The sequence below is a fragment of the Bacillus rossius genome, assembly GCF_032445375.1.
Source record: "Bacillus rossius redtenbacheri isolate Brsri chromosome 9 unlocalized genomic scaffold, Brsri_v3 Brsri_v3_scf9_2, whole genome shotgun sequence".
Taxonomy (NCBI): domain Eukaryota; kingdom Metazoa; phylum Arthropoda; class Insecta; order Phasmatodea; family Bacillidae; genus Bacillus; species Bacillus rossius.
Genome location: NW_026962013.1, coordinates 35455883 through 35477112, shown reverse-complemented (window position 1 = coordinate 35477112; position 21230 = coordinate 35455883). Strand labels below are relative to the sequence as shown.

General features: G+C 40.7%; 1 protein-coding gene across 1 annotated transcript in view; it reads right to left on the bottom strand.

Moving 5' to 3' along the window:
- Window positions 1-21230, bottom strand: part of LOC134543175 (uncharacterized) — a 53075-nt gene that overhangs the window by 14473 nt on the left and 17372 nt on the right. Inside the window, exons 12-15 of the mRNA XM_063388059.1 lie at window positions 19049-19271; window positions 18519-18804; window positions 2975-3168; window positions 2433-2546 (exon numbers count right to left, since the gene is read on the bottom strand). Coding sequence (XP_063244129.1) covers window positions 2433-2546; window positions 2975-3168; window positions 18519-18804; window positions 19049-19271 — 817 coding nt within the window. The remainder of the gene's footprint in view (window positions 1-2432; window positions 2547-2974; window positions 3169-18518; window positions 18805-19048; window positions 19272-21230) is intronic.

Here is a 21230-nt window from a genome sequence, read left to right as displayed (position 1 = left end):
TTTCTCAACTGTGACAGCACCCGTACAACACAGTAACCAACACCAGTAACAAAGCTGCATTACAAAATCATAATTTCCTACAATTACAACTATAGTCCAGTGCTATGTTGCTAAGATATATCGCAGTAAGCCGGCACACAAGTGAAATGGTTCAAAACATGTCACATCTTACAGAACAATTAGCTTTGTGACAAAAATAAATAAACAGAACCATCCCCTCATACTCATGAAAGATCTAGTTATAGATGAAAAAAAATGTACCATAAATGAATAAAATTGATACTGTATGAACAGTTACTGCATAAAGAGGTGTGGGAGTACAGTAAAACTTGTTGCGACCCCATTTATTGCGACCACCTATCTATTACAACCCATTTCGAGGAACCGTGAAAAATTGCCGAAAATTCGAAGAAAATCGGACAGAAAATAAGTTTCTTGTGGTGAGTAGTGTGTTACTGCGTTTCTCTTGCCGAGTACTGTACTGCCATAGGCAGCGCATATCTAAAAATAGATACCACTTCCTGTCGACCGCTGTCAGCGCTTAACAACCCCCATTCCACATCCTTTGCGGGCAGGGTGCAGATAAAGGTTTTTGTGGCAACGTGTTTACGACCACTGTCAGCGCTTAACTTAACAACCCCCATTCCACGTCCCTTTTCCGGCAGGGTGCAGATAAAGGTTTTTGTGGCAACAAGTTTACGTTTAGCTTTCTGCGAGTGTCTAGTGTGGTACGCAGTTAAGGCAAAGAAAGCTACCTGCTGGATTTCTCTTGATTTTGATTACTATTGGTTGACACAGCGACCGACTGGATGCAAGCCCGCCTCGACTTGTTTTAACTGCCGCAGCGATGTTTGTTTAACAGCTCAAGCAATTATCTTTTCCCGTGGGTTGATAGAAAAAGGTCGCTTCACCCAGCATTAAAAAAAAAAAAAAAAAAGTTACGCCACTTACTGCCCACGCAGGAAACACACTGGCTGCCATCTGTCTCCCTCGCATTTATCTTTTTTCTAACATTCCACGTCTCACCTCTCGCGCAAGCAATAACGAAGCGACCACGCATTGCGCCCACTCGCGTTGCATAACCTACAGCTGCCATATTTTTAAAGGAAATGTCCCATTATTTTTCTGTTATTCTTACATGAACATTATTGGAAGTATTAAAGCCGACACAAAAATACGCTGTGTGTTAAAATTAACAGATTTTAATGATCATTCATTTTTTTTTATTATTTTTTTTTATTTTTACATTTTGGTCAAAATGTCCAATTTTGTCGGTTCCCGAGAATGTATTCGTAAAATCACTGCTTCGTTAAATCCGGGGTTCGTGACATCGGGGTTCTAGTGTATTTAACTACGGAAAGCAGAAAACGTACATGTAAACTAACACATATTTTCTTAAGAGGTGGCCTGTAGGGCGAGGGACTTGTCATGAAGGTTGAAGTGGGTTTACAGCAAAGCCGTCTAGCATTGTGAGTGACAGCATCCTGCCATTGTACGGCTGGTTAGCGAGTAGCGGTTTTTGGAGGGGGGGGGGGGGGGGGGTGAAATGAACTAAAAATTTCGGAAAACATCTATTACGACCCTTTTCCTGGGAACCTTGAGGAGTCGTTTCAGAGAGGTTTGACTGTAGTTGATTGATTGGTAGGAACAAGATTATATGGCAAATAGCGATTAAACTGAAATAACACCGCAAAGCATATAAATACACCATATATATAACAACGAAATGCAAGATATTACACCATAAATTGTCAAAATGCAACAAAAAAAAATCATATAATTACTCACCATATTTAATCAAAACTAAGTACAAAGATTACAAAAACATAATCTTTTAATATATTATATTCAATGAATGTAAATTTTTATTATGGAGTAAGTACCAAAATGCATGTACTAAATATATGAGAAATAATTTTTTTTTTTTTTTTGATATTGAAACTGTTATTAGTAACTACTTTTTTTACATTACGACACTGGAACATTTTAAAAACACACATATACTTGCTAATTAATTTTTATTGTTCCCAGTAGTTATACATGCTTATTACAAATTATTATATTGTAAAATTGCATCATGTATCAGTTAAAATGATACTGTTTTGGTGAAGTAATTGTCACTGAACAAGTAAGAATCATATTGGTTGAAAATTGTGCTATCTTTATTAATAAACAAAGTTCATAAAAAATAAAAAACAATAAGTGATATCTATAATTTTAAAAAAACAATAAAATCTTGTCTCTACTGATTGAGGGGGGGGGAGGGGGGAGGGGGAATTCATTTACAGAACTAGTAAAACACATTTTTCTACTGCACTCACTTTTTATTACTTGATTTTACAAAGTTACTTCAATGCAATATTTGTTAAGAAAAAAAACTCTACAAGTATAAGTTGTATAAAACATTAATATTAATAGGCTTTTACACTTACCACTCGCACAACAGTTTCCTGTTCGACAAGCTGTGATAAATACTTGGCTGCCGCGGAGGTAAGGACTGTCTTTGGCATGTCTCTCAAAGACACCCTGACTGCAAAGCACGGATGCTGGAACACAGTGCACAAAGTGATGTGAACAATAACACACACCTATTTTTACATCTGCTTTACATGTCACAAGCACACCTACTAAATGCATACAAAAAGTTTTAGGAGGATGTCAAAAAATGTCAAAATGACAAAAATAAAGCTGATCACTCAAGAGCTATAAAACATTGAATAGCATAGATTACTCTACCATTTTGCTTATTGGGATTATTTTTAATTACCTAACATATGTAATCATATCGATATGATGATCTCACAAACTAACAATAACAAGAGTTTACAACACGTGAGGCAAAATTAAGCTTATCATAAGTGCACTTTCAAATGTAAGTTACGCCCAAACTAACCAGGAATTACTGATGAATTTGCTGAAAACCACTATAAGCTCCAATCAGGTGGAGCAAGGTATTCACAGCCAGCTGACGCACCTGTTTCAGAGGGGGGTTGAGGAACCTCAACTTGTCGAGAGAGACGGCCTCCTGGTTACCGAAGTCCACGTACGCCACGGTGTAGGAGTCGCCATCCACTGCGACCACCAAGGCCCGGTAGAAAATGCCATCGCCCGAGAACTGGCAGGCGACCATTTCCCCCACCCTCGGACCTCTGGGATCCATCACCCCACCTGGAACACAACCACCTGGGCTCTGATGCTGAGCTGGACGGAGCGTACACACGGCAGAATCAAAGTGTGGAAAATAATCATTACTAGTCTATAGCAAAAAAAAATGCATTCATTGCACTAGATTTATGAATATTCATGGTTTATTTTCAAGTCATGTAGGTACTAATGCAGTATTAATTTCTGTTGTCCCCCCATTTTGACTTCTTGTTTTCCTTCCATAATCAAGAATAGAGGCAATTTAGACTTAAATTTGGCTCAAAAATGAATTAAATACTAAAAAGCTAATTTCTTTTGGAAAAAAAAAAAACATTCTTTAGGTTTCCTTGTACTTTACCAGGAAAATCCAAAAAGGTGCTGCATCAGGGTGGCCAGCCAACCGGGAAATCGGGTAATACGGGAAATAGCCAGGATTTCTTAAAAAAAAACCAGGAATACCTGGAATCAACCAGGAATTTTTATTATAACTGGGAATTTTTTTTTATGCAGTAATGGATGATAATAACATACGGCTGTTAAAAGCCTATGATGGAGAAACTTGAACGTGAGCATGTTCACCACCCATCGAAGCACGACAGTATGCTCGTGAGCTATATTTTGTGAAAGTTAATTTGTTCATTATGCATTTAAAAACTTTTTTAGTACGTAAGAAACCGTTAAAAATTCAGACTTCCATACTTATTATGATTCTGTATTCAAAAGCAACAGCATTTTGGTTGAAAATGTAATTTCTCGCACGGCATATTGGTAACACTAGTTTTGTATGTATATATATTTTTTTACTTTGCGCTCATGTTGTTGCGTCATGGTATCACGGATACTTTTCTCAAGTTTTTTTTAAAGTTTAGTTGTGCAGGACGTTGTTTTGAATTTTTTAATCTTAACATGTAATTTGCGCAGACTATCAAAATGTCAAAGAGTTCGGTCACCACATACAATGACAAATATATGGAAGAATTTGAATGGGTGGAGAAAGATCCAAAGTGCAGGACAAAGGCCATTTGCAATTTGTGTAATGTTAAAATCAATATCGGTAGCATGGGAAGAACAGCATTAGCCAGACATGCAAGAGGGGCAAAACACGTGCGTTTGGTGTCAAGTAATTTTGGTGACGTGAGATTATAAATTTTTTTGTTGGTGGTAGATTTTGTTTTAAGCAAGTTCATTGATTTAATTTTTAAGCCTATAGTTAAGTTGTCTATTGTTTAACGCCAATAAAACATCATATTGTGTGTGCTTTGTGTAACAAAAATGCAAATTGTATGCAAATATTGATAAAAACCACCCTTGAAAAAACCAGGAATTTTATTATCCCAGAAGAGTGGCCACCCTGTGCATGGAAGATCCTGAAAATGCAATAACTCACCATTTGCAATTTGGTGCTAACATTTCTGTTTGGGAAGAAGAATTTATTACTGCAATAAAAAGTCTACAAAAGAGAGTTGATATAATTTTATTAACATAAAGCAATTTAGAAATCATACAAAAACAGCATTTTATCACTAAAGAATTATAGAGTTAAGAAGTGAATTTCAATACAGTGAATTAAGAGTAGGGATGGGCCGGTCGAATCCTCGAATCCTCGAATCCCACCGAATCTCTAGTATTCGAAAGATTCAAAATTCGAGGGGAAAGATTCAAAATTCGAGGGAAAAGATTCGGGATTCGAGGAAAAATATTGATGTAAATGTAGTACTTTAAAAACTTAAATGCTTACAATTTACTTGGCCTGTTTACGTTTTCCTTGGAACACATCCTATTGAGGTACAGTAGAACCTCGTTATACGTGATGGTCGGGACCGAGATAATCACGGATTACCAAATTTCACGGACTAGCGATTAAAAGCCCGGAAGGTCTTGTCAAGCTTCTCAGACACCGGCGTGCAGCTGGGTTAAGGCCAAGGTCATGTGACGTAACATCTCCCGAGGCTTACTGCGCCTTGGCAGCAGATGGATAAAAAATAGTAAACTCCCCATTATTCGTGTATTCGTGTTAATTGGGAACCGCCGTTGCCCGGATAATTGAAATCCTGTAAAAAAAAATAAACCCTAATAATCTATTCACGGAAGGGCCGGCCGTCTTCGAATTAGTGTCTCCGCTTAAAAAATCCAGCACTGCCTAGCGAAGAGAGAAAGATAAGATCGTGCTGACCTTGCACACATAAATTTTGGGTAGGCCCCCCCCCCCTCCTCTTCAGACGAATGCCATCCAGAGACGTCACTCGCCAGGCGCCTGCCGTGCGTTGGCGGGTGGAAACAAACAAAGGGAGACGGGAAGCAGAAGTCAGGACATCCCCCTCAAGTTTAAAGAGTGACAAATGTGACAGCTGAAAGGGGGGCGACACAAAGGGTCTTTACCGAGAAATCTGTTACTTAGTAATACAACAATAATGCCAATGTAAGGTCTTGTGTGCATCCAGTGGGTCGTTCGTGTAGTCCCACCCGGTAGCTCCCTGCACGCCATTGGCTAGTGGTCGCCGCGCGGCGCAATACTGTGGCGTCGGCGAGGTGCCGGGGGGAGTCGGGAGGAGGCAGCCACTGAGAGAGGACGGACTTGCGCTCATGACACCTCGCTCGCGGGTGGACCCACAGTCGCGCGACACGCGGTGTTTGTGTTTAGGAGTAATCCTAATAAATGGGTTCAAAAGTACGTAATGCGCGTTATTGTTAACTCGCCTTCGGTAATTCCCGATAAACAGCACCCCCCCCCCCCTTGTATGTTGGGGGCGGGCGGTACACCAGGGGCGGTAGCACTGTGCCGAGGCACAGTGACCAGGACCCGTCAACGGCAGCGAAGACGAGCCGTTACAATTTGGTGTCAGAAGTGGGATTCCACCGCCTCGTGCTATCGTTTATCGGGTTGCAGAAAGTTGTCTCACGCGCATCCGCGCCGCGCTGTATAAGGAAGATGTCTGTGTTTCGGTTCGACAAAAGTTGTCGCAGGTACTATTGAATGCAAGTACTGTATGCGGGCGTGGACGCGGCCATGCAAGAGCCTACGTTACCGTGCCGCGAGACAGTCGTCGCCGGCCGTCCCTGCTGTCGCGCCACGTCTGCATCCGTCCGGCCGCCGTGCAAGCTGGCTATCGCGCGCGCGCTCGGGTTGCATCCTGCCGCGCTACGCGAGACTCGCCGCGCTGCCGAGCTAGAGTCCAACCGCGCCCGGCTTCACCACGTGCGGTGCATCCGCGAACACCATGACCAGTTCATGCAGTCTGGATCTCGACATCGCTGGAATGAGGTGAGGTATTCTTTCCTGATATACTCTACAATCTAGTTACCATGGCATCAACCGTGCAGCTGGAAGGCCGCGAGCTTGATCTGCAAGCCGCCCTGAATTTGTTAACGTCCCGCCTTGAACACCTAGAGCGCGAAAATACGGAACTAAGGAGAAATTCCACAAGTACACCCGTGACTGTAAGTGAAAATAATCAGGAAATGTCTCAGTCTGTTTCTGCACCCGTACGAAATTTCACTCTATTGCCCACGATCCCAATATTCAGTGGTAGGCCGGAAGATAATGTTAAAATATTTTTCATTAAAATCGAGCAAGCTGCCAAGGTATGTGGCTGGTCGGAAAGTGAGATGCTCGCCTTCGTGAAGCTCAGGCTCGCAGGTGAAGCTTTAGATTTTGTTCTTGCTGACAGTGCATGTCAAGAAGCTGCCGCCTTTGAAGAGCTTAAAAAACACCTTTTGGAACGTTTTGGCAGGAAGCACACGACTCGTTTCTATCGCGAACAATTGAGCCGTCTCAAAATCTTTGACCATGAATCCATTGAACAGTTTGCTGACCGGATACGCAAAATAAATGCTAACACATATGAATTAGGTCCTAATGACGAAAGAAATGAAGCCATTAAACACGAGGCTGACCAGAGAGCTCTGGATGCTTTCCTGAATGGTTTAAAGGGTGAGGTAGGCAAGTTAACACGTATTTCTCGCCCACAAACATTTAAAGAGGCCGTTGAGTCCGCGATTAATGTAGTTGAAGCAGATAAACGCCCTGGTAAAGAGCCCGAGAACACCGGTAAGTCGGTATTTGCCTTGAACCGAGTAGTGGGGAAATGCTTTTTCTGCAACAAGGTAGGTCACAAGCTGAAAGATTGCCGCAAGAGGGCGAAAGCATGCTTTGGTTGCGGGAAGTCAGGACACCTGGTGAGGGAGTGTCCTAACAAAGGGATGATGGCCTCTAAGCCAAACTCTCCTGTGCATGAAAAGGGTAAGTTAAACACTTACAGGACTGGACTAGCCACGAGTCCCAGTCCTCAGTGAAGTGTATACCCGCGACAGTGTCTGACAATGACTTAGAGGATTTGACAGTAGTTGTGAGTTATGGAGGTAGACCACTCAAGTTGTTAATAGATACTGGCGCTCAAGTATCACTTATGTGGCAACATGTCGTTGGAGATGCAGCTTTGACGAATCTTGGAGAGCCTAAATTTTGTATTTCAGGCCTTTCGGGTTACAAGCTAAAGAACTTGGGAGTCACGACTGTTACTGTACAGTTAGGTGAAATAGCCTATGAGATGATTGTACAAGTCGTCCAGAACAACTGCAAACGTTATGATGGGATTATCGGGCTAGATTTCTTGACACTTCACCGAGCAACTATAGATGTAGCAAAACAGAGTCTGACGCTGGGAAATAAATTGTACTCCCTGGGTCAGCGATCTGATGGGCAGACAGTACGTGTAAAGGACTGTTACTTGGGAGTGATCAACCCATCTGGTCCAGAACTACTTACACCGTCCCCAGTACATCTAGCAGCTGCCGAGAAATTACCGCCAGGTACAGGAAAACTTGTCTGTGTTATGGTCCCGCTCCCTAATGTTCGTAGAGGAGATAACTGTACCCTGTTATCAGAACCTGTTAAGGGTTGCGATGTGTTGAATAATCAGCATTGCTATGTGGCTAGAAGCATTACTACAGTTAATGCTCAGGAAGGAAAAGTAGAAGCGCTAGTGAACATGGTAAACATGAGTCGTGCTGAGGTAGAAATTCCTCGAGGTACCCAGGTAGCAGTAGTAGAGCTGCTGAATAAAGAAGCCGTCCTGTCTTGTTCGTGTGATGAGGACAAGTCAGTCGTTAGAGAAAACATAAATCAGTCGAAGTTTTCGCAAGATTTGAAATTATGTGGTCGAGTTAATGCTCACGAAGCAGAAATAGATTTTTCCAGTAAGTTAAGTCATTTGTCAGGTGAAGATGCACAGATGCTAAAGCCATTATTACAGAAGTACCAACATATTTTTAGAGAGAGAGAGAATCTGCCAGTAACACCTTTGGTACAACATCGTATTAATACAGGGAACCACAAGCCTATTTCCTTGAAACCTTACCGTGTGCCTTTTCAACAGCAACAGTTAGTGCAGAACATGGTGGAAGAACAGCTGCAGTCTGGATTTATAGTACCACGAGAGTCCGGAGATCCTCCTTGGGCTTTTCCTATTGTCATTGTTAAGAAGAAATCGGAAACTGGAGAGCCTAAATTTAGGTTTTGTGTCGACTATCGTTCCCTGAACTCACTGACTGTCCCAGATGTATATCCATTGCCCAACATTGTGGAGACCCTAGATAACTTAGGACAGTGCAAAATTTTCTCAGTTGTGGATCTCACCAGCGGATACCACCAGATAGGGGTGCATCCTGATGATCAAGCCAAGACCTCTTTCATTACGACAACAGGTGTGTACAAATACGTCCGATTGCCGTATGGATTGATTAATGGCCCTGCTACATTCCAGAAGCTCATGGACAGTGTTTTACGAGGCTTGACACCTTCACAGTGTATGGTGTACATTGACGATGTGATAATTTTCAGCAAAGACATGAAGCAACACATAGAACGCCTGGACTCAGTTTTTGAAAGATTAGACTGAGCCAATTTGTCACTATCATTAGGAAAATGCCAATTTGCAGTAAAGGAAGTTAGATACTTAGGTCATGTGATAAGTTCCTCAGGAGTGAGACCTGACCCGAAACTTGTAGAGGCAGTACAGAGTTACCCCTGTCCCACCAACGTGAAGGAGCTACAAAGTTTCCTAGGTTCATGTAATTATTACCGGCGATTTATGAAGAATTTTGCTGTCATAGCGAAACCTCTGACCTGTTTACTCAAAAAGGGTATGAAGTTTACCTGGACACAAGAGTGTGAAGAATCTTTTCTAGCCTTGAAGCAGATGCTCATAGCATCCCCAGTTCTTACTTACCCTGATTTTAGTAAGCCTTTCATATTGGCCACCGACGCAAGTCAATTCGCCATTGGTAGTGTTTTGTCACAGGTGATAGATGGGGAGGAACACCCAGTAGCCTATGCATCTCAACAGCTAAATAGAGCTGAGATGAACTACTCAGTCACTGAGAAAGAGCTGTTAGCTGTTGTCTGGAGTGTTAAGCATTTTCGCTGTTATTTGGTTGGAAGCGAATTCACAATAGTCACAGACCATGCTGCACTTACTTGGATGTTAGGTCTTAAGGATCCTAGTGGCAGACTAATGAGGTGGTCTCTTCAGCTAAGTGAGTATAACTACAAAGTACAGCATCGCCCAGGTAGAAAACATGGTAATGCAGACTGTATGAGCCGGCGAGTGCGCAATGTAGATGCTAGTGCTGAAGAAAGTCTGGCAGTCGAACAACTACAAGATGAGGAGTGCCAGGGATACAGGCAGCAGGCAAAATTTGTCGAACGAAATGGTCTCCTATTTAGAGAGACTCGTTTGGGGTTAAGGTTAGTTGTCCCAAAGTCCCAACAAAACAAGATCTTAAAAGAGTGTCATGACTCCGTGTATGCTGGTCATCGAGGTAAGAAAGCTACCAACCGAAAAGTTGCCGAACGATATTGGTGGAAAGATAGAAAACAAATGGTAGACAATTATGTAATATCCTGTATACCTTGTAATCGCCGTACTAACCAAGGAAAAACCCGTGCTAATCTTGTGGAACTTCCGGAAACTGGAAGACCTTTCCAGAGATTAGGTCTAGATATTGTGGGACCAATGCCCAAAACTGCCAATGGTAACCGCTACATTTTGACAATAATTGATCACTTTTCCAGATATTTGGTAATGCGAGCTATTCCTGGCGAAACAGCAGAAACCATAGCAAAAACTTTTGTGTTTGACTGGATTTTGAAATTTGGTGTGTCAGATGCCATTATCACGGATCAAGGAACTAATTTCCTTTCAGAACTAATGACACAATTATGCCAGTTGTTGCATGTAAAGAAGTTGAGAACCACTCCAGGGCATCCGCAAGGAAATGGAAGAACAGAACGTGTACATAGGACCATTGCTAAAATGATTAGCCATTATGTCAGTAACCGTCATGATGATTGGGATGTATATTTGCCATATGTGTGTACCGCATACAACAGCCAAGTGCACACCAGCACTCAGCTAAGCCCATACGAGGTAGTCCATGGAATGAAGATGTCCACTCCTTATGAGCACCTGACTGTACCTCCGTCAGTTGGCAACAGCCATGTCGCCGAGTTCGCAAGAAAACTGCGCGACGTGTGGAAAGCAGTGAAGCAACGCAACCACACCGCATTCTTACAGCAAGCTACGCAGTACAACAAGAAGGCCGTGCCAGTAAAGTACAGGATTGGCGATCTCGTGTTCCTGAGCAACCCAGTATTAAAGAAGAACCAGGTGAAGAAATTTCAGCAAGCGTGGAAAGGCCCGTATCCAGTCATTGAGGTGTGTTCGCCAGTGACCCTCAAGCTGCAGCTGCCTTTCCGCTCTATCACCGTTCACGTTAATCGAGTGAAGCCGTACACGGGTACAGCCATTCCACCTTCTGTGTCTGTCGACCACGACCGTCCGAGAGGGAGACCTCGGAAACAACCACCAGCAGCACCTGCAGTCAAGAAGTTGCAACCTCCTGCTGCAGATGCCGTTGCTTTGCCAAGGCAACGCCAAGCAACATCGAAGGTGCCCTCCCGTAAGCCACCACCGTCATCGGTGAGACCGCCCATCCCCTACAACCTGCGAAGACGTCCGTGAAATGATATCTGTGTGTGCTGTGCTGTGTAACATCTTTATCTTTTGTTTTGTCTTAGCAGTGGAAATCCAAGTGCGTCAGTCTAATGTAAGTATTGTGTTTGAGCGTCATAGTGATGTAATCGTGTCAGACAGTGAGTACTTAGTTGTAGTTAATTTTAATATTTCTGCCTTGTCTCAGGAGTGTAAGCTGTTAGGTGACATGTTAGACCTAGTTTATAGTATACACCAAAATGAGTCCCGGAATAATGATAGTAGTTATGACAATAATTTTTATCTTGCATAGTCCCAGTTGCGTGGTGCCTATGATTATTTCAAAGCAGAAGTTAATAGCTTCACCTATTTGCATCCAGAGGACGATACTCAAGTCAGGAAGAAAAGAGGATTGTTTAACCTAGGTGGTAAAGCTTTAAAAGCTATGTTTGGCACTGCAACTTCTGCTGATATTGAGCATTTGAGTAAGCTCCTCGATAATGTTGATTCGAATTCTAAGAATCTAGCTTCTGATGTCTCTAATAATGTAATTCTTCTGAAACATCTAGAAAAGCGCATTGTAGATAACACCCAGATTGTTAGAAAAATCGCGACAGATTATGTTAGTCACTATGAGAATTGGTACCAGAATATTAGTAGTAATGTAGAAAAATTGTTACAAAATGCATTTGTCATGCATTCTAGGCTAGATTTGCAGGGTATATTGTTGCGTGCTAGCGAAGCACTTACTAATGCACGTTTTGAATCTAGCAATTTACGTCAAGCTATTGAGAACAGCGTTAATCATAAACTTAGTAGTGCGCTCATTAAGCCAAGTATGTTTATAGACATTTTGACCTTGATAAGTGATAGCCTAACTCTACCTATTCACATGATCGCAACCGTGGAAGCAGCTAATTTGCATATTTATTATGGGTTGTCAACAGTTCAAGCAGTAGTTCATGATGAGTTGTTGAGGCTTGTAATATCAGTACCGCTTGGAAATGAAGTAACAAATTTTGAATTATATGAGTTACACCCTTATCCTGTATTTGTTCGTAATTTAAAGCAACATGCTGAATTCGTCACACATGATTTTTTGTTATTAAGCTCTGATAGAAATTACTACAGTTTGCTCAACCGTCATAGCCTAGAAAACTGCCGAACACATGGTGTTACCCTATGTAAAAGTGACTTTGTGTTGTACGACCGGAGTGAGCCATCCTGTGAAACTAGTTTGTTCCTAGGCAAGAATGTAACTAACTTGTGCCCTGTCAACATTGTGAAATTGTCAAAACCATTTTTTAAAAGAGCTCACTCTACTTGGTTATTTGCAGTAACTGATCCAGTTGATATTACTTTTGTATGTAAAAGTGCTAAGTTGACCTGGCCTCCTATAAGTAAAACCATATTTGGTAATGGAATGATAGAGAATGCTTCTCACTGTGATTTGATGTCAAACCGTTTTAAAGCTCTTGCCACGATAACTGATGTGATGCATTGGAATGTCACTTATCCTGTTTTGCATATACCAGACCTTAGGCTAGAGGTCACATCAGAAAAACTATTTGGTTGGTTACCAATAGATACTTCAGAAGACAAAAACCTGCTGTCAGAAATTGACGAGTATTTACAGAGTAATGAATATAGTGTACCATATAGTCGAATCATGCATCTAGTACGTAAGCCTGAGTCCAGTGTAGTTAGTACCCTCAGTATTATCAGTGTAAGCTTAGTGGGTTTTATTAGTATTATGGTAGTTATCCTGTTTGTTGTTTTTAAAAGGTGCTACTTGGCTAAACTAGTGAAAGATTGTTCCACAGACTTAAAAGAAGTGACTGCTTCAGAAGTCAAGGTTGTATGGCCCCATGCCAGAGAGCCAAGTGTAACAGAACAATAGAACCATTGTTCATATGTGGTACTTTTACTGTATGTCGTGTATTGTATGTTGACGTGAGTGTCGCTGTGGGCTCCACTCTTCGAAGGGGAGAGTGATTGTAAGGTCTTGTGTGCATCCAGTGGGTCGTTCGTGTAGTCCCACCCGGTAGCTCCCTGCACGCCATTGGCTAGTGGTCGCCGCGCGGCGCAAAACTGTGGCGTCGGCGAGGTGCCGGGGGGAGTCGGGAGGAGGCAGCCACTGAGAGAGGACGGACTTGCGCTCATGACACCTCGCTCGCGGGTGGACCCACAGTCGCGCGACACGCGGTGTTTGTGTTTAGGAGTAATCCTAATAAATGGGTTCAAAAGTACGTAATGCGCGTTATTGTTAACTCGCCTTCGGTAATTCCCGATAAACGGCACCCCCCCCCCCTCCCCTTGTATGTTGGGGGCGGGCGGTACACCAGGGGCGGTAGCACTGTGCCGAGGCACAGTGACCAGGACCCGTCAACGGCAGCGAAGACGAGCCGTTACACCAACTTTCATCACAAGTTACGGTCACACATGTAGTAATAACAATGAAATAATGAATGACAAAAATTAATACATTATACAATTATTATTTTAATCACGATTCAATTTTAAATATTCTGATTCACATTCTATTTATGAATTTTTTTAGGACCAAGTTTGGTTTGTGTAGACTACCAACGTTAAAATATGTATTATCTGAGAATTCCATGATGGCCAATCAATGAATTTGTTAGCCAATCATTTTGAGCAACACAAAAAATAACTAATATTAATATAAAGAAATTTAATGGGTAAACTAGAGAAAACACCCCGTCACTTTTAACTTCGGACATACAGGGTGTCTACCAGATCTAGTAAATGAAATTCCCTGATTTTTCCAGGTTTTCCAGGTATAAAATGGAATTTTCCAGGTTTTCTGTAACACAATTACGACATTCCACGAAACTGAAAAAACTGCATAGCAGTACATTGACAGGTATCAAAGTATTTCAACTCACTTAAATTTGTAAAAAAATTACCTTCTTCCAGATGAGGCCAAAGTGACTCACTTGATGGCAAATAAAACATGCTGCTACAAATATTTCACACACTTACTTTTGCAAAAACATTAGTGAAAGGAAGCTCCCATCAATTTTGCAGTGAATCAACTTTTGCATCTATTGCACTTGCTTCAGAATGAGCCAAATCCAACATCGAGCCTTCTTCAACTGCAATGCCTTGATCACCTCTTCAACTCTTCTTTTTTCTGCCTTCTTCTTGTTTGTAGCTTCCTTTTCTTTTTGTTTTGTTTGCAGGGCTTCCTTACGCCTACAACTAGCATTTCTTACATACTGTAACATGGACTTGGTGATATCAACATGCTCTACACCGCCAGAACGTTGAAAAAAGTTGTACACTTGTCTTTGTGCAATCAGTGTTTCTTCCTGCAAGTTTTCAGTTAGCAGATTAGAATTCACTGAAAATCCTCTTTCCAATTATGCATTTCCATGGGAAAGTACCAACATCATCCTCACAAACTATAGAAGGTCTGTTTTGGCAGCTACTGTATGTGCCTTAAGAATGAGCATCCACAAGTGATCAAGGCGCCCGTCTTTTCGAGAAAAAGACGAGAACAGTGCTACAGAATCTTGCAAGGAACATACCAACTCATATGATTGCTCAATGTTATCAGCTTCTTGTCCTGATAGCCACCTGTTTTGAAGACAACATTCTGAACTGCACTTCAAACGCTGTTTCCTCACACCCGAATTTAAAGCCACAGACGGACATAAGCAGGAAATTCCCTTGGTAAGTCTGTACTTCAGGGGACTCTTGTCTTGAAGTTTTTTTTACCATAACCTTTGGACAAGTCCTAACATCATTTTTCAGTAACAGGACAGACTTTTCTGGTACTTTCTCTTTCTTGATGTCATAGCATACTGCATAACCCAACTTGATATTGTTAGCAGTCAATAGATTTTCCTGGTTATCAACATCCAATCGAGATACATTGCGTTTCTACCTAAAGCTCTTCAGTACCTCTAGTTTCAAAAACTTTCCTACCAAAGCTAATAAAATGTCTACCAGTGAATCATAGAGAAAAGGTGCCATGGGTGCTTCACTTTGGAACAATGTACGAAACAATTCCAGCTCTGATGCCACAGAGTGGAAGAATGTCAATTTTACTTCTAAAAGATTATCTTCAAAAGCACTTTTCATTACATTGAAAGAGACAGATGAAATAGAAACTTCACTAACAAATTTCTTTAGGTGGGGTAACATTTTCATGGCATGCTCAGCAACTGCAGTATTCCATCTGATTGCACAAAATGTCTTGGGAAAAAGCTCTGATCCAGTTATTCTAATGTAATCTGTCCTCCTTGCAGGTACATGCTTAAACAAATAGTAACTGTGCCTCAAAAAACTAACAACGTCCCATTATGTAGCAGAAATTCCAGTTTTGAAAGCACCATGGACCATATGAAGCCCACAGCTACCAATTTCTAGCAATGATGGCAAATATTCACCAAAAGTGTCTGTGATACGTATTTTCAAAGCTAACGAAAACGCCCAGTTTACGTTGAGGGCATCCATAGATGCTTAAAATGAAATGCACCTGTCGGCATAATCCGAATGTGGGAAGCACATCACGTCAGCAGGATAACAGACCAGCTTGAACCAGTTTGTATCACGTGATATGACGCCACTTCCGAATCCGATGGTAAATAAAAGAAAATGGACATGGGAACTGTTCATTATTTGCCATACAAAAATAAAAATGAGAGGGGATACACTTGATGCTACGTCAATGCAAGCTGATCAATAAACAAAAAACGTATTGCCTACTACAACCTACCAAACAAAAATTCCCTGATTTTTCCCTGATTATTCCCTGATTACAATATTCCCTGATTTTTCCAGGTTTTCCAGGTTTTCCAGGGTCGGTAGACACCCTGGACATATTAATCACTATGCTTTAGTGAGGCTTAATTTTATAAGACGCACAACAATATTTCTTATGGCCTAAAACCATTGAAGCCAAGATGGCGCCTTTCAGTTTCCATTAAATATTTCAGGAAAGCATTTATTTTCATTTGGGACTTTAAACAAATGTCAAGTTGGTAACTACAAAATATTGTTCCGTCAGATGTTGAATTTCGTTTTCTTATTTCTGTGGATACATGAATCACTGTACTCACAGATAATGCCTGAATGCCTTAAATCCACCAAGTCATATAATACAGCAATTGATGAAGTGACCAGATTCTTACGTGATCCTACAGTTAACCCAGAAATAAACATCCTCGAATACTGGAAAACTCAGTCTGCGTGTTCACCCAGGCTACATAAACTGTCCAAAAAATATTTTTGTTCACCACCTGCGACAGTGTTCTCTGAACGTTTGTTCAGCACTGCAGGAAACATATGTGACCAAAAACGGAATCGTCTTGATCCAGGCCGTGTCAAAATCCTTGTTTTTTAAAATAAAAATTTAAAGGGTTAAATAATTCTGCATAATTTTATTTTTTCTCTTAACTTATAAATTATTTTATAATTAACCTTTGAGATCTGGATTCGGATTCGAGGGGTGGATTCGAAGTACTGTTTGGGATTCCAATTCAAGATTTGGATTCGGGAAAAATGGGATTCGACCCATCACTAATTAAGAGTTTTTCAAAACATAGCTTTTGCATTATAATCAACAGGTTTTTTTTCCCCCTTCTGGTTTTGGTGATTGTAGCTGTTGATGGAAAACTACACTGAAAATGGAGGAAAGTTGGATATTCTATTGAGAAGGCAGGCTGGTGGACATTAACAGCGTTCATTGTGACATTGGTAAGTATGAATGTAGGTGTAATTTTTATCTACTAAATTTAATTTACTTTAGTCCATTAGCTGCTTTTAGATAAATTAAGAAAATTAGCCTCATTTTTATATCTACGTACCATATTTACTCGCATATAGGTTACCATCGCATATAGGTCGTACCCATAATTTGAGGTCTTGAATTTGGTATTTAAGATTCCCCCCATATAGGTCACACCGGTAATTTAATGACGCGAACGGCCGGCGCGCCGTGCACGAAAGAGTTAACGGGTACTGTAAAACTCCGCTACTACGAGAGCTGATAATAGCGTGATAAATTGTTGTAACAAGTACTCGTAATAACCGAATATAGAAAATTGAAGTCAAATTAGATTCCTGACTTCTTAAAATGTCTTAATTGTAGACTATAACTCGAAAACAGTGCTTTGTATTGAAAAAATGCACAGAATAAAAAATGTAGTAAATTTAATTTCGAATAAAAAAAAGGGCTGTTATGATTTTTTATATCTACAGCGGTTTTCGTTATGGGTTCCGATAAATACTTACGTTAAGTGAATTCACGTCACGCGAGTTCGGCTATGCTAGCCGACTGGTTGTTATTTTCATTCAAAACGTGGCTAAGGAACTTGTGTGGAACAGGTAGAAAACATTCGGCTATAAACGAAAGATATAAGAACAATGCTATCCTGAAATACTGTGACATGTTTTTAGAGTAGATAATCACAGCGACAGACCGACAGGATGCGCTCCCGCCCTTGCCGTCAGCGATGTTTATTTTGACAGCTCAAGCAATTATCTTATCCACAATCCTTCACAGCGTAAAAAAAAAAAAGAAAAAAAAAAACACGTTCGAATGCAGATGGAAAAGTAACTATGCAGTAAAATATCTCGCAGAAGCTACCACAGTGGCTTTTCGTGCGGGCGGGTAAGATAACATGACAGAGACGGCTTTTCGTGCGATAGTGGACGCGCCGAGCTCGGCTAGACACTGCCGCATGGCCAGTCTAGAGGGGTGGTATCTATTATTAGCCGTCTTTTGTATGCCTGCCTGCTTACAGTACAGCTCTCGCCAAGATAAACGTGAACACACAGCGCCCAACAAAGTGTAACAGGCTTTTTTTTCAGCCGATTTTACTCAAATTTTCGACTTTCTCTGCTCAAATTTTTCACGGTTTCTCAAAAAACGGTCGTATAAACGGAATGGACGCATCAGAGGGGGGTCGCATCGGCGGGATTCTACTGTATTGCAAAAAAAATTCCTCAAAAATTTAAAAAAAAATTTTCTTCACATATAGGGCGCACTTCATTTTTTTCTCATAAAATCTGGTAAAATTGCCGCGACCTATATGCGAGTAAATACGGTACATATGTAACTTTAAAACTGTATTTTATTCAAACTGCTAGTGACTGAAATATGTTTTTTTTGTGAAATGTATAATTTAATAGTATAATAAAGTAAGAACTGGAAAAGTACTGAACCATTTGTGAAAATAATTTTAAAGATTTTATTGAATCAAGCTCATCAAAACGTTACTCCTAGTTATGAGAAATGCAGATTTAAATTAGTGATAGGAAAGTGTACAGTAGGTAAAAAAATGTAGGCTATAAAACTATGAAAAGTTCTCAATTGACCGCTAACCACAGGCAGGTTAAGTGTTAACGCACCATGGAGGACAGCGTACGCAGCGGTAGCAGACAGCACAATGTGATACTGCAGCACATTTTGCTTGGTGGCAGGCCGCAGGTACAAGTCCTGCTGGTCAAAGAAGGAGGACATAACGACGGGATTCCCGTCCTCCAAGGACACCGTCTTCAGGCCGGCGTCCTCCGGGAGGGGCTGCCAAGGGAGCACCGACACCGTGTGCGTTTCCCCGGAACTCTCGCACGTCAAGACGCATGTCGCCTCGCTACCCTCGTGGCTCACCACCTCGTACGAGAACACCGTGTTCTTCTGCAACACCAACACTCCAATACACAACATACGTATCACAATTAGGTAACATCTCTAAATGTCATCATTCTGTATGAGTGAAAGACTGGCAATAAGACAGAAAATATTGATGATCTTTATTCCAATCAATATTTTTTATTACAAGATGTGTACAGTCATAATCATAATTAATTGCTTACCGAGCCCTTGTGAAGTGAGATTGTAACATGTCTACCACATGATTGTGAAGGTGGTGAGTACCGACCTTGAACGGAAGAGTGTACGGCCGACTCGCGGATACGGTGACGACACGCTCGGGAATGCTCCGGTACGGGTCCAGCAGCGGCCTGACGTCAGCGACCACCTCCACGGTGCCGACGTCGCAGAGCGCAACCACGCACTCTGCCCCTCGCACCTCCAGCACGAGTCCACGGCTCCACGTGCCGGTGGCCTCGGGTAGCACGGCCACCAGGTCTCCCTCGTGGAGCCTGCGCTACACAAGCAACCCTGCAGCACGACTACCGTCTACCATCGGTTTAAGGTTCTGTATTGAAGCTGAGACACACTTGTCCAATCTAACAACCTCAATGACAATTAGGGGTGTGCGAATATTCGTAAACACGAATAGTTGCGAATAGTAACTGACGAACTATTCGCATTCGTATGTCGAATAGCAAAATTTAAAATTGCGAATACCGTATGCCCGAATATAAGGCGACCTGCAGTTTCAGGAGGCCAAACAAATGTAAAAATAATTTTGGTAGAAATCAATGTGAAAATTCATTAGACATACATTTTGTGTTGATAAATCCTTTTTGCATTTATGTATACCGCATTTAACTTTCCGTTTCACAGCTACGTATTACTATTTAGTAGTGTGATAAACGTAACAAAGCAAACAAAGAATGCAGCTTGCCGGAACAAAACAAGTGGCTAGCTGCCATGGTGAAGCATACGGCCATGAATAACTTCGGTGACGTGACCGCGAATATTTTTCCATATTACTCTCTGACAGAGAGTCTATGTCCTATGAATTTTAAAGAATAATCTAAGATAATTATGTTGTTTGAGAGGTTTTTACATAAATAAAGAGTGGATTACTGTGAAATTATTAAAATAGCTTTTGAAGCAACGTACCAAATTCCTGTAAATATGGCGTCTTCGTGCGTGTTCGGTAATGTTCGTTTTACAACAAAGAAATATTGTGGAAAGACAGTTGGCAACCATGAATTTCTAAACATTACTTCCGAAATGTTTTGTAAACGTAAACAATCGTTCTGAAAATAGCTGTGATATTTTAGTACAAATTTTCCGTTAAAAATCTGAAATTAAATTAACGTAAATGTTAACACGCGATTGTACACAAAGTACAAATATGATATGTGTAATAAAATGTTTCCATTTTGAGATGCTTCAACATTCACATTTTTACTTAAGAACAAATATTTTAATTTTCAACGTTAAACAATTGTGAATTACTGCAATATTGGGTGGATTTATCGTTTTCCCCGTGTGAGCTAACGAAGTTTTTGTTAATATAATAATCGTGAACATTTTGTTTAAAAATGTTTCTACTGTAGCTTTCAGCTTGGAACTAATGTTTGCGGTGCTGACGTCGTGGGTGCGAAAATAAGGCGACTTCCAATTTTCTCATTTCTCGTTTATGTAAAAATGGTCGCCTTATATTCGGACCAATATTTGCATCAAATATAAAATAGATAACAATTATTAAATATTATTATATATGAAATAAAAATTCATGTCCTCAATAACTCTTAAAAATACTAAGTGAACTTTTTTTTTGTGGTTTCATTCACAGAAAATATCTTGTATAAACTAAATATATAAAAACCCGCCATTGTTCAGTGTAGTAACATAAAATATATATATATTACAACTATTCGACTTCGAAACTATTCGCATTCTATTCGAAAATTTTACTATTCGATTCGAAATTATTCGACCATCAAAATCCACTATTCGCACACCCCTAATGACAATGAAACATTTAACCAAAGTTGAAACTTGCCACTTGCCTTCCCTCAAAATAAACACTGCATTTTATTGCATAATCATCAAACTCGCATAATCATCATACTATTATTTAGGGAGTCTAAATTTTGAAACAATAATTTCTCACATAAAAATAGCATGATATTTTTGCTCTCACTGTTAAGATTCCGAGCTCTTTGTGTAGGTAGTAAAGAGGAACTCGTCAAAGATCACAGAACGAAGAACTGTGAGACAGCAAACAATTGTCAAGTTGCTGTCAGGCAGTTCACTAGTTATAATTGGAAAAGACAATAATTAAAGTGCAGGCTTCAAGCTAGGGTAATAAAAAGGTAATTCTTCATGTTGAACAACATAGAAACTGACCAGTTGATCATGAATTTTCCATGAACGAAAAATTTGTGTGAGATTAGACATCAAAGACAATGATTCCGCGA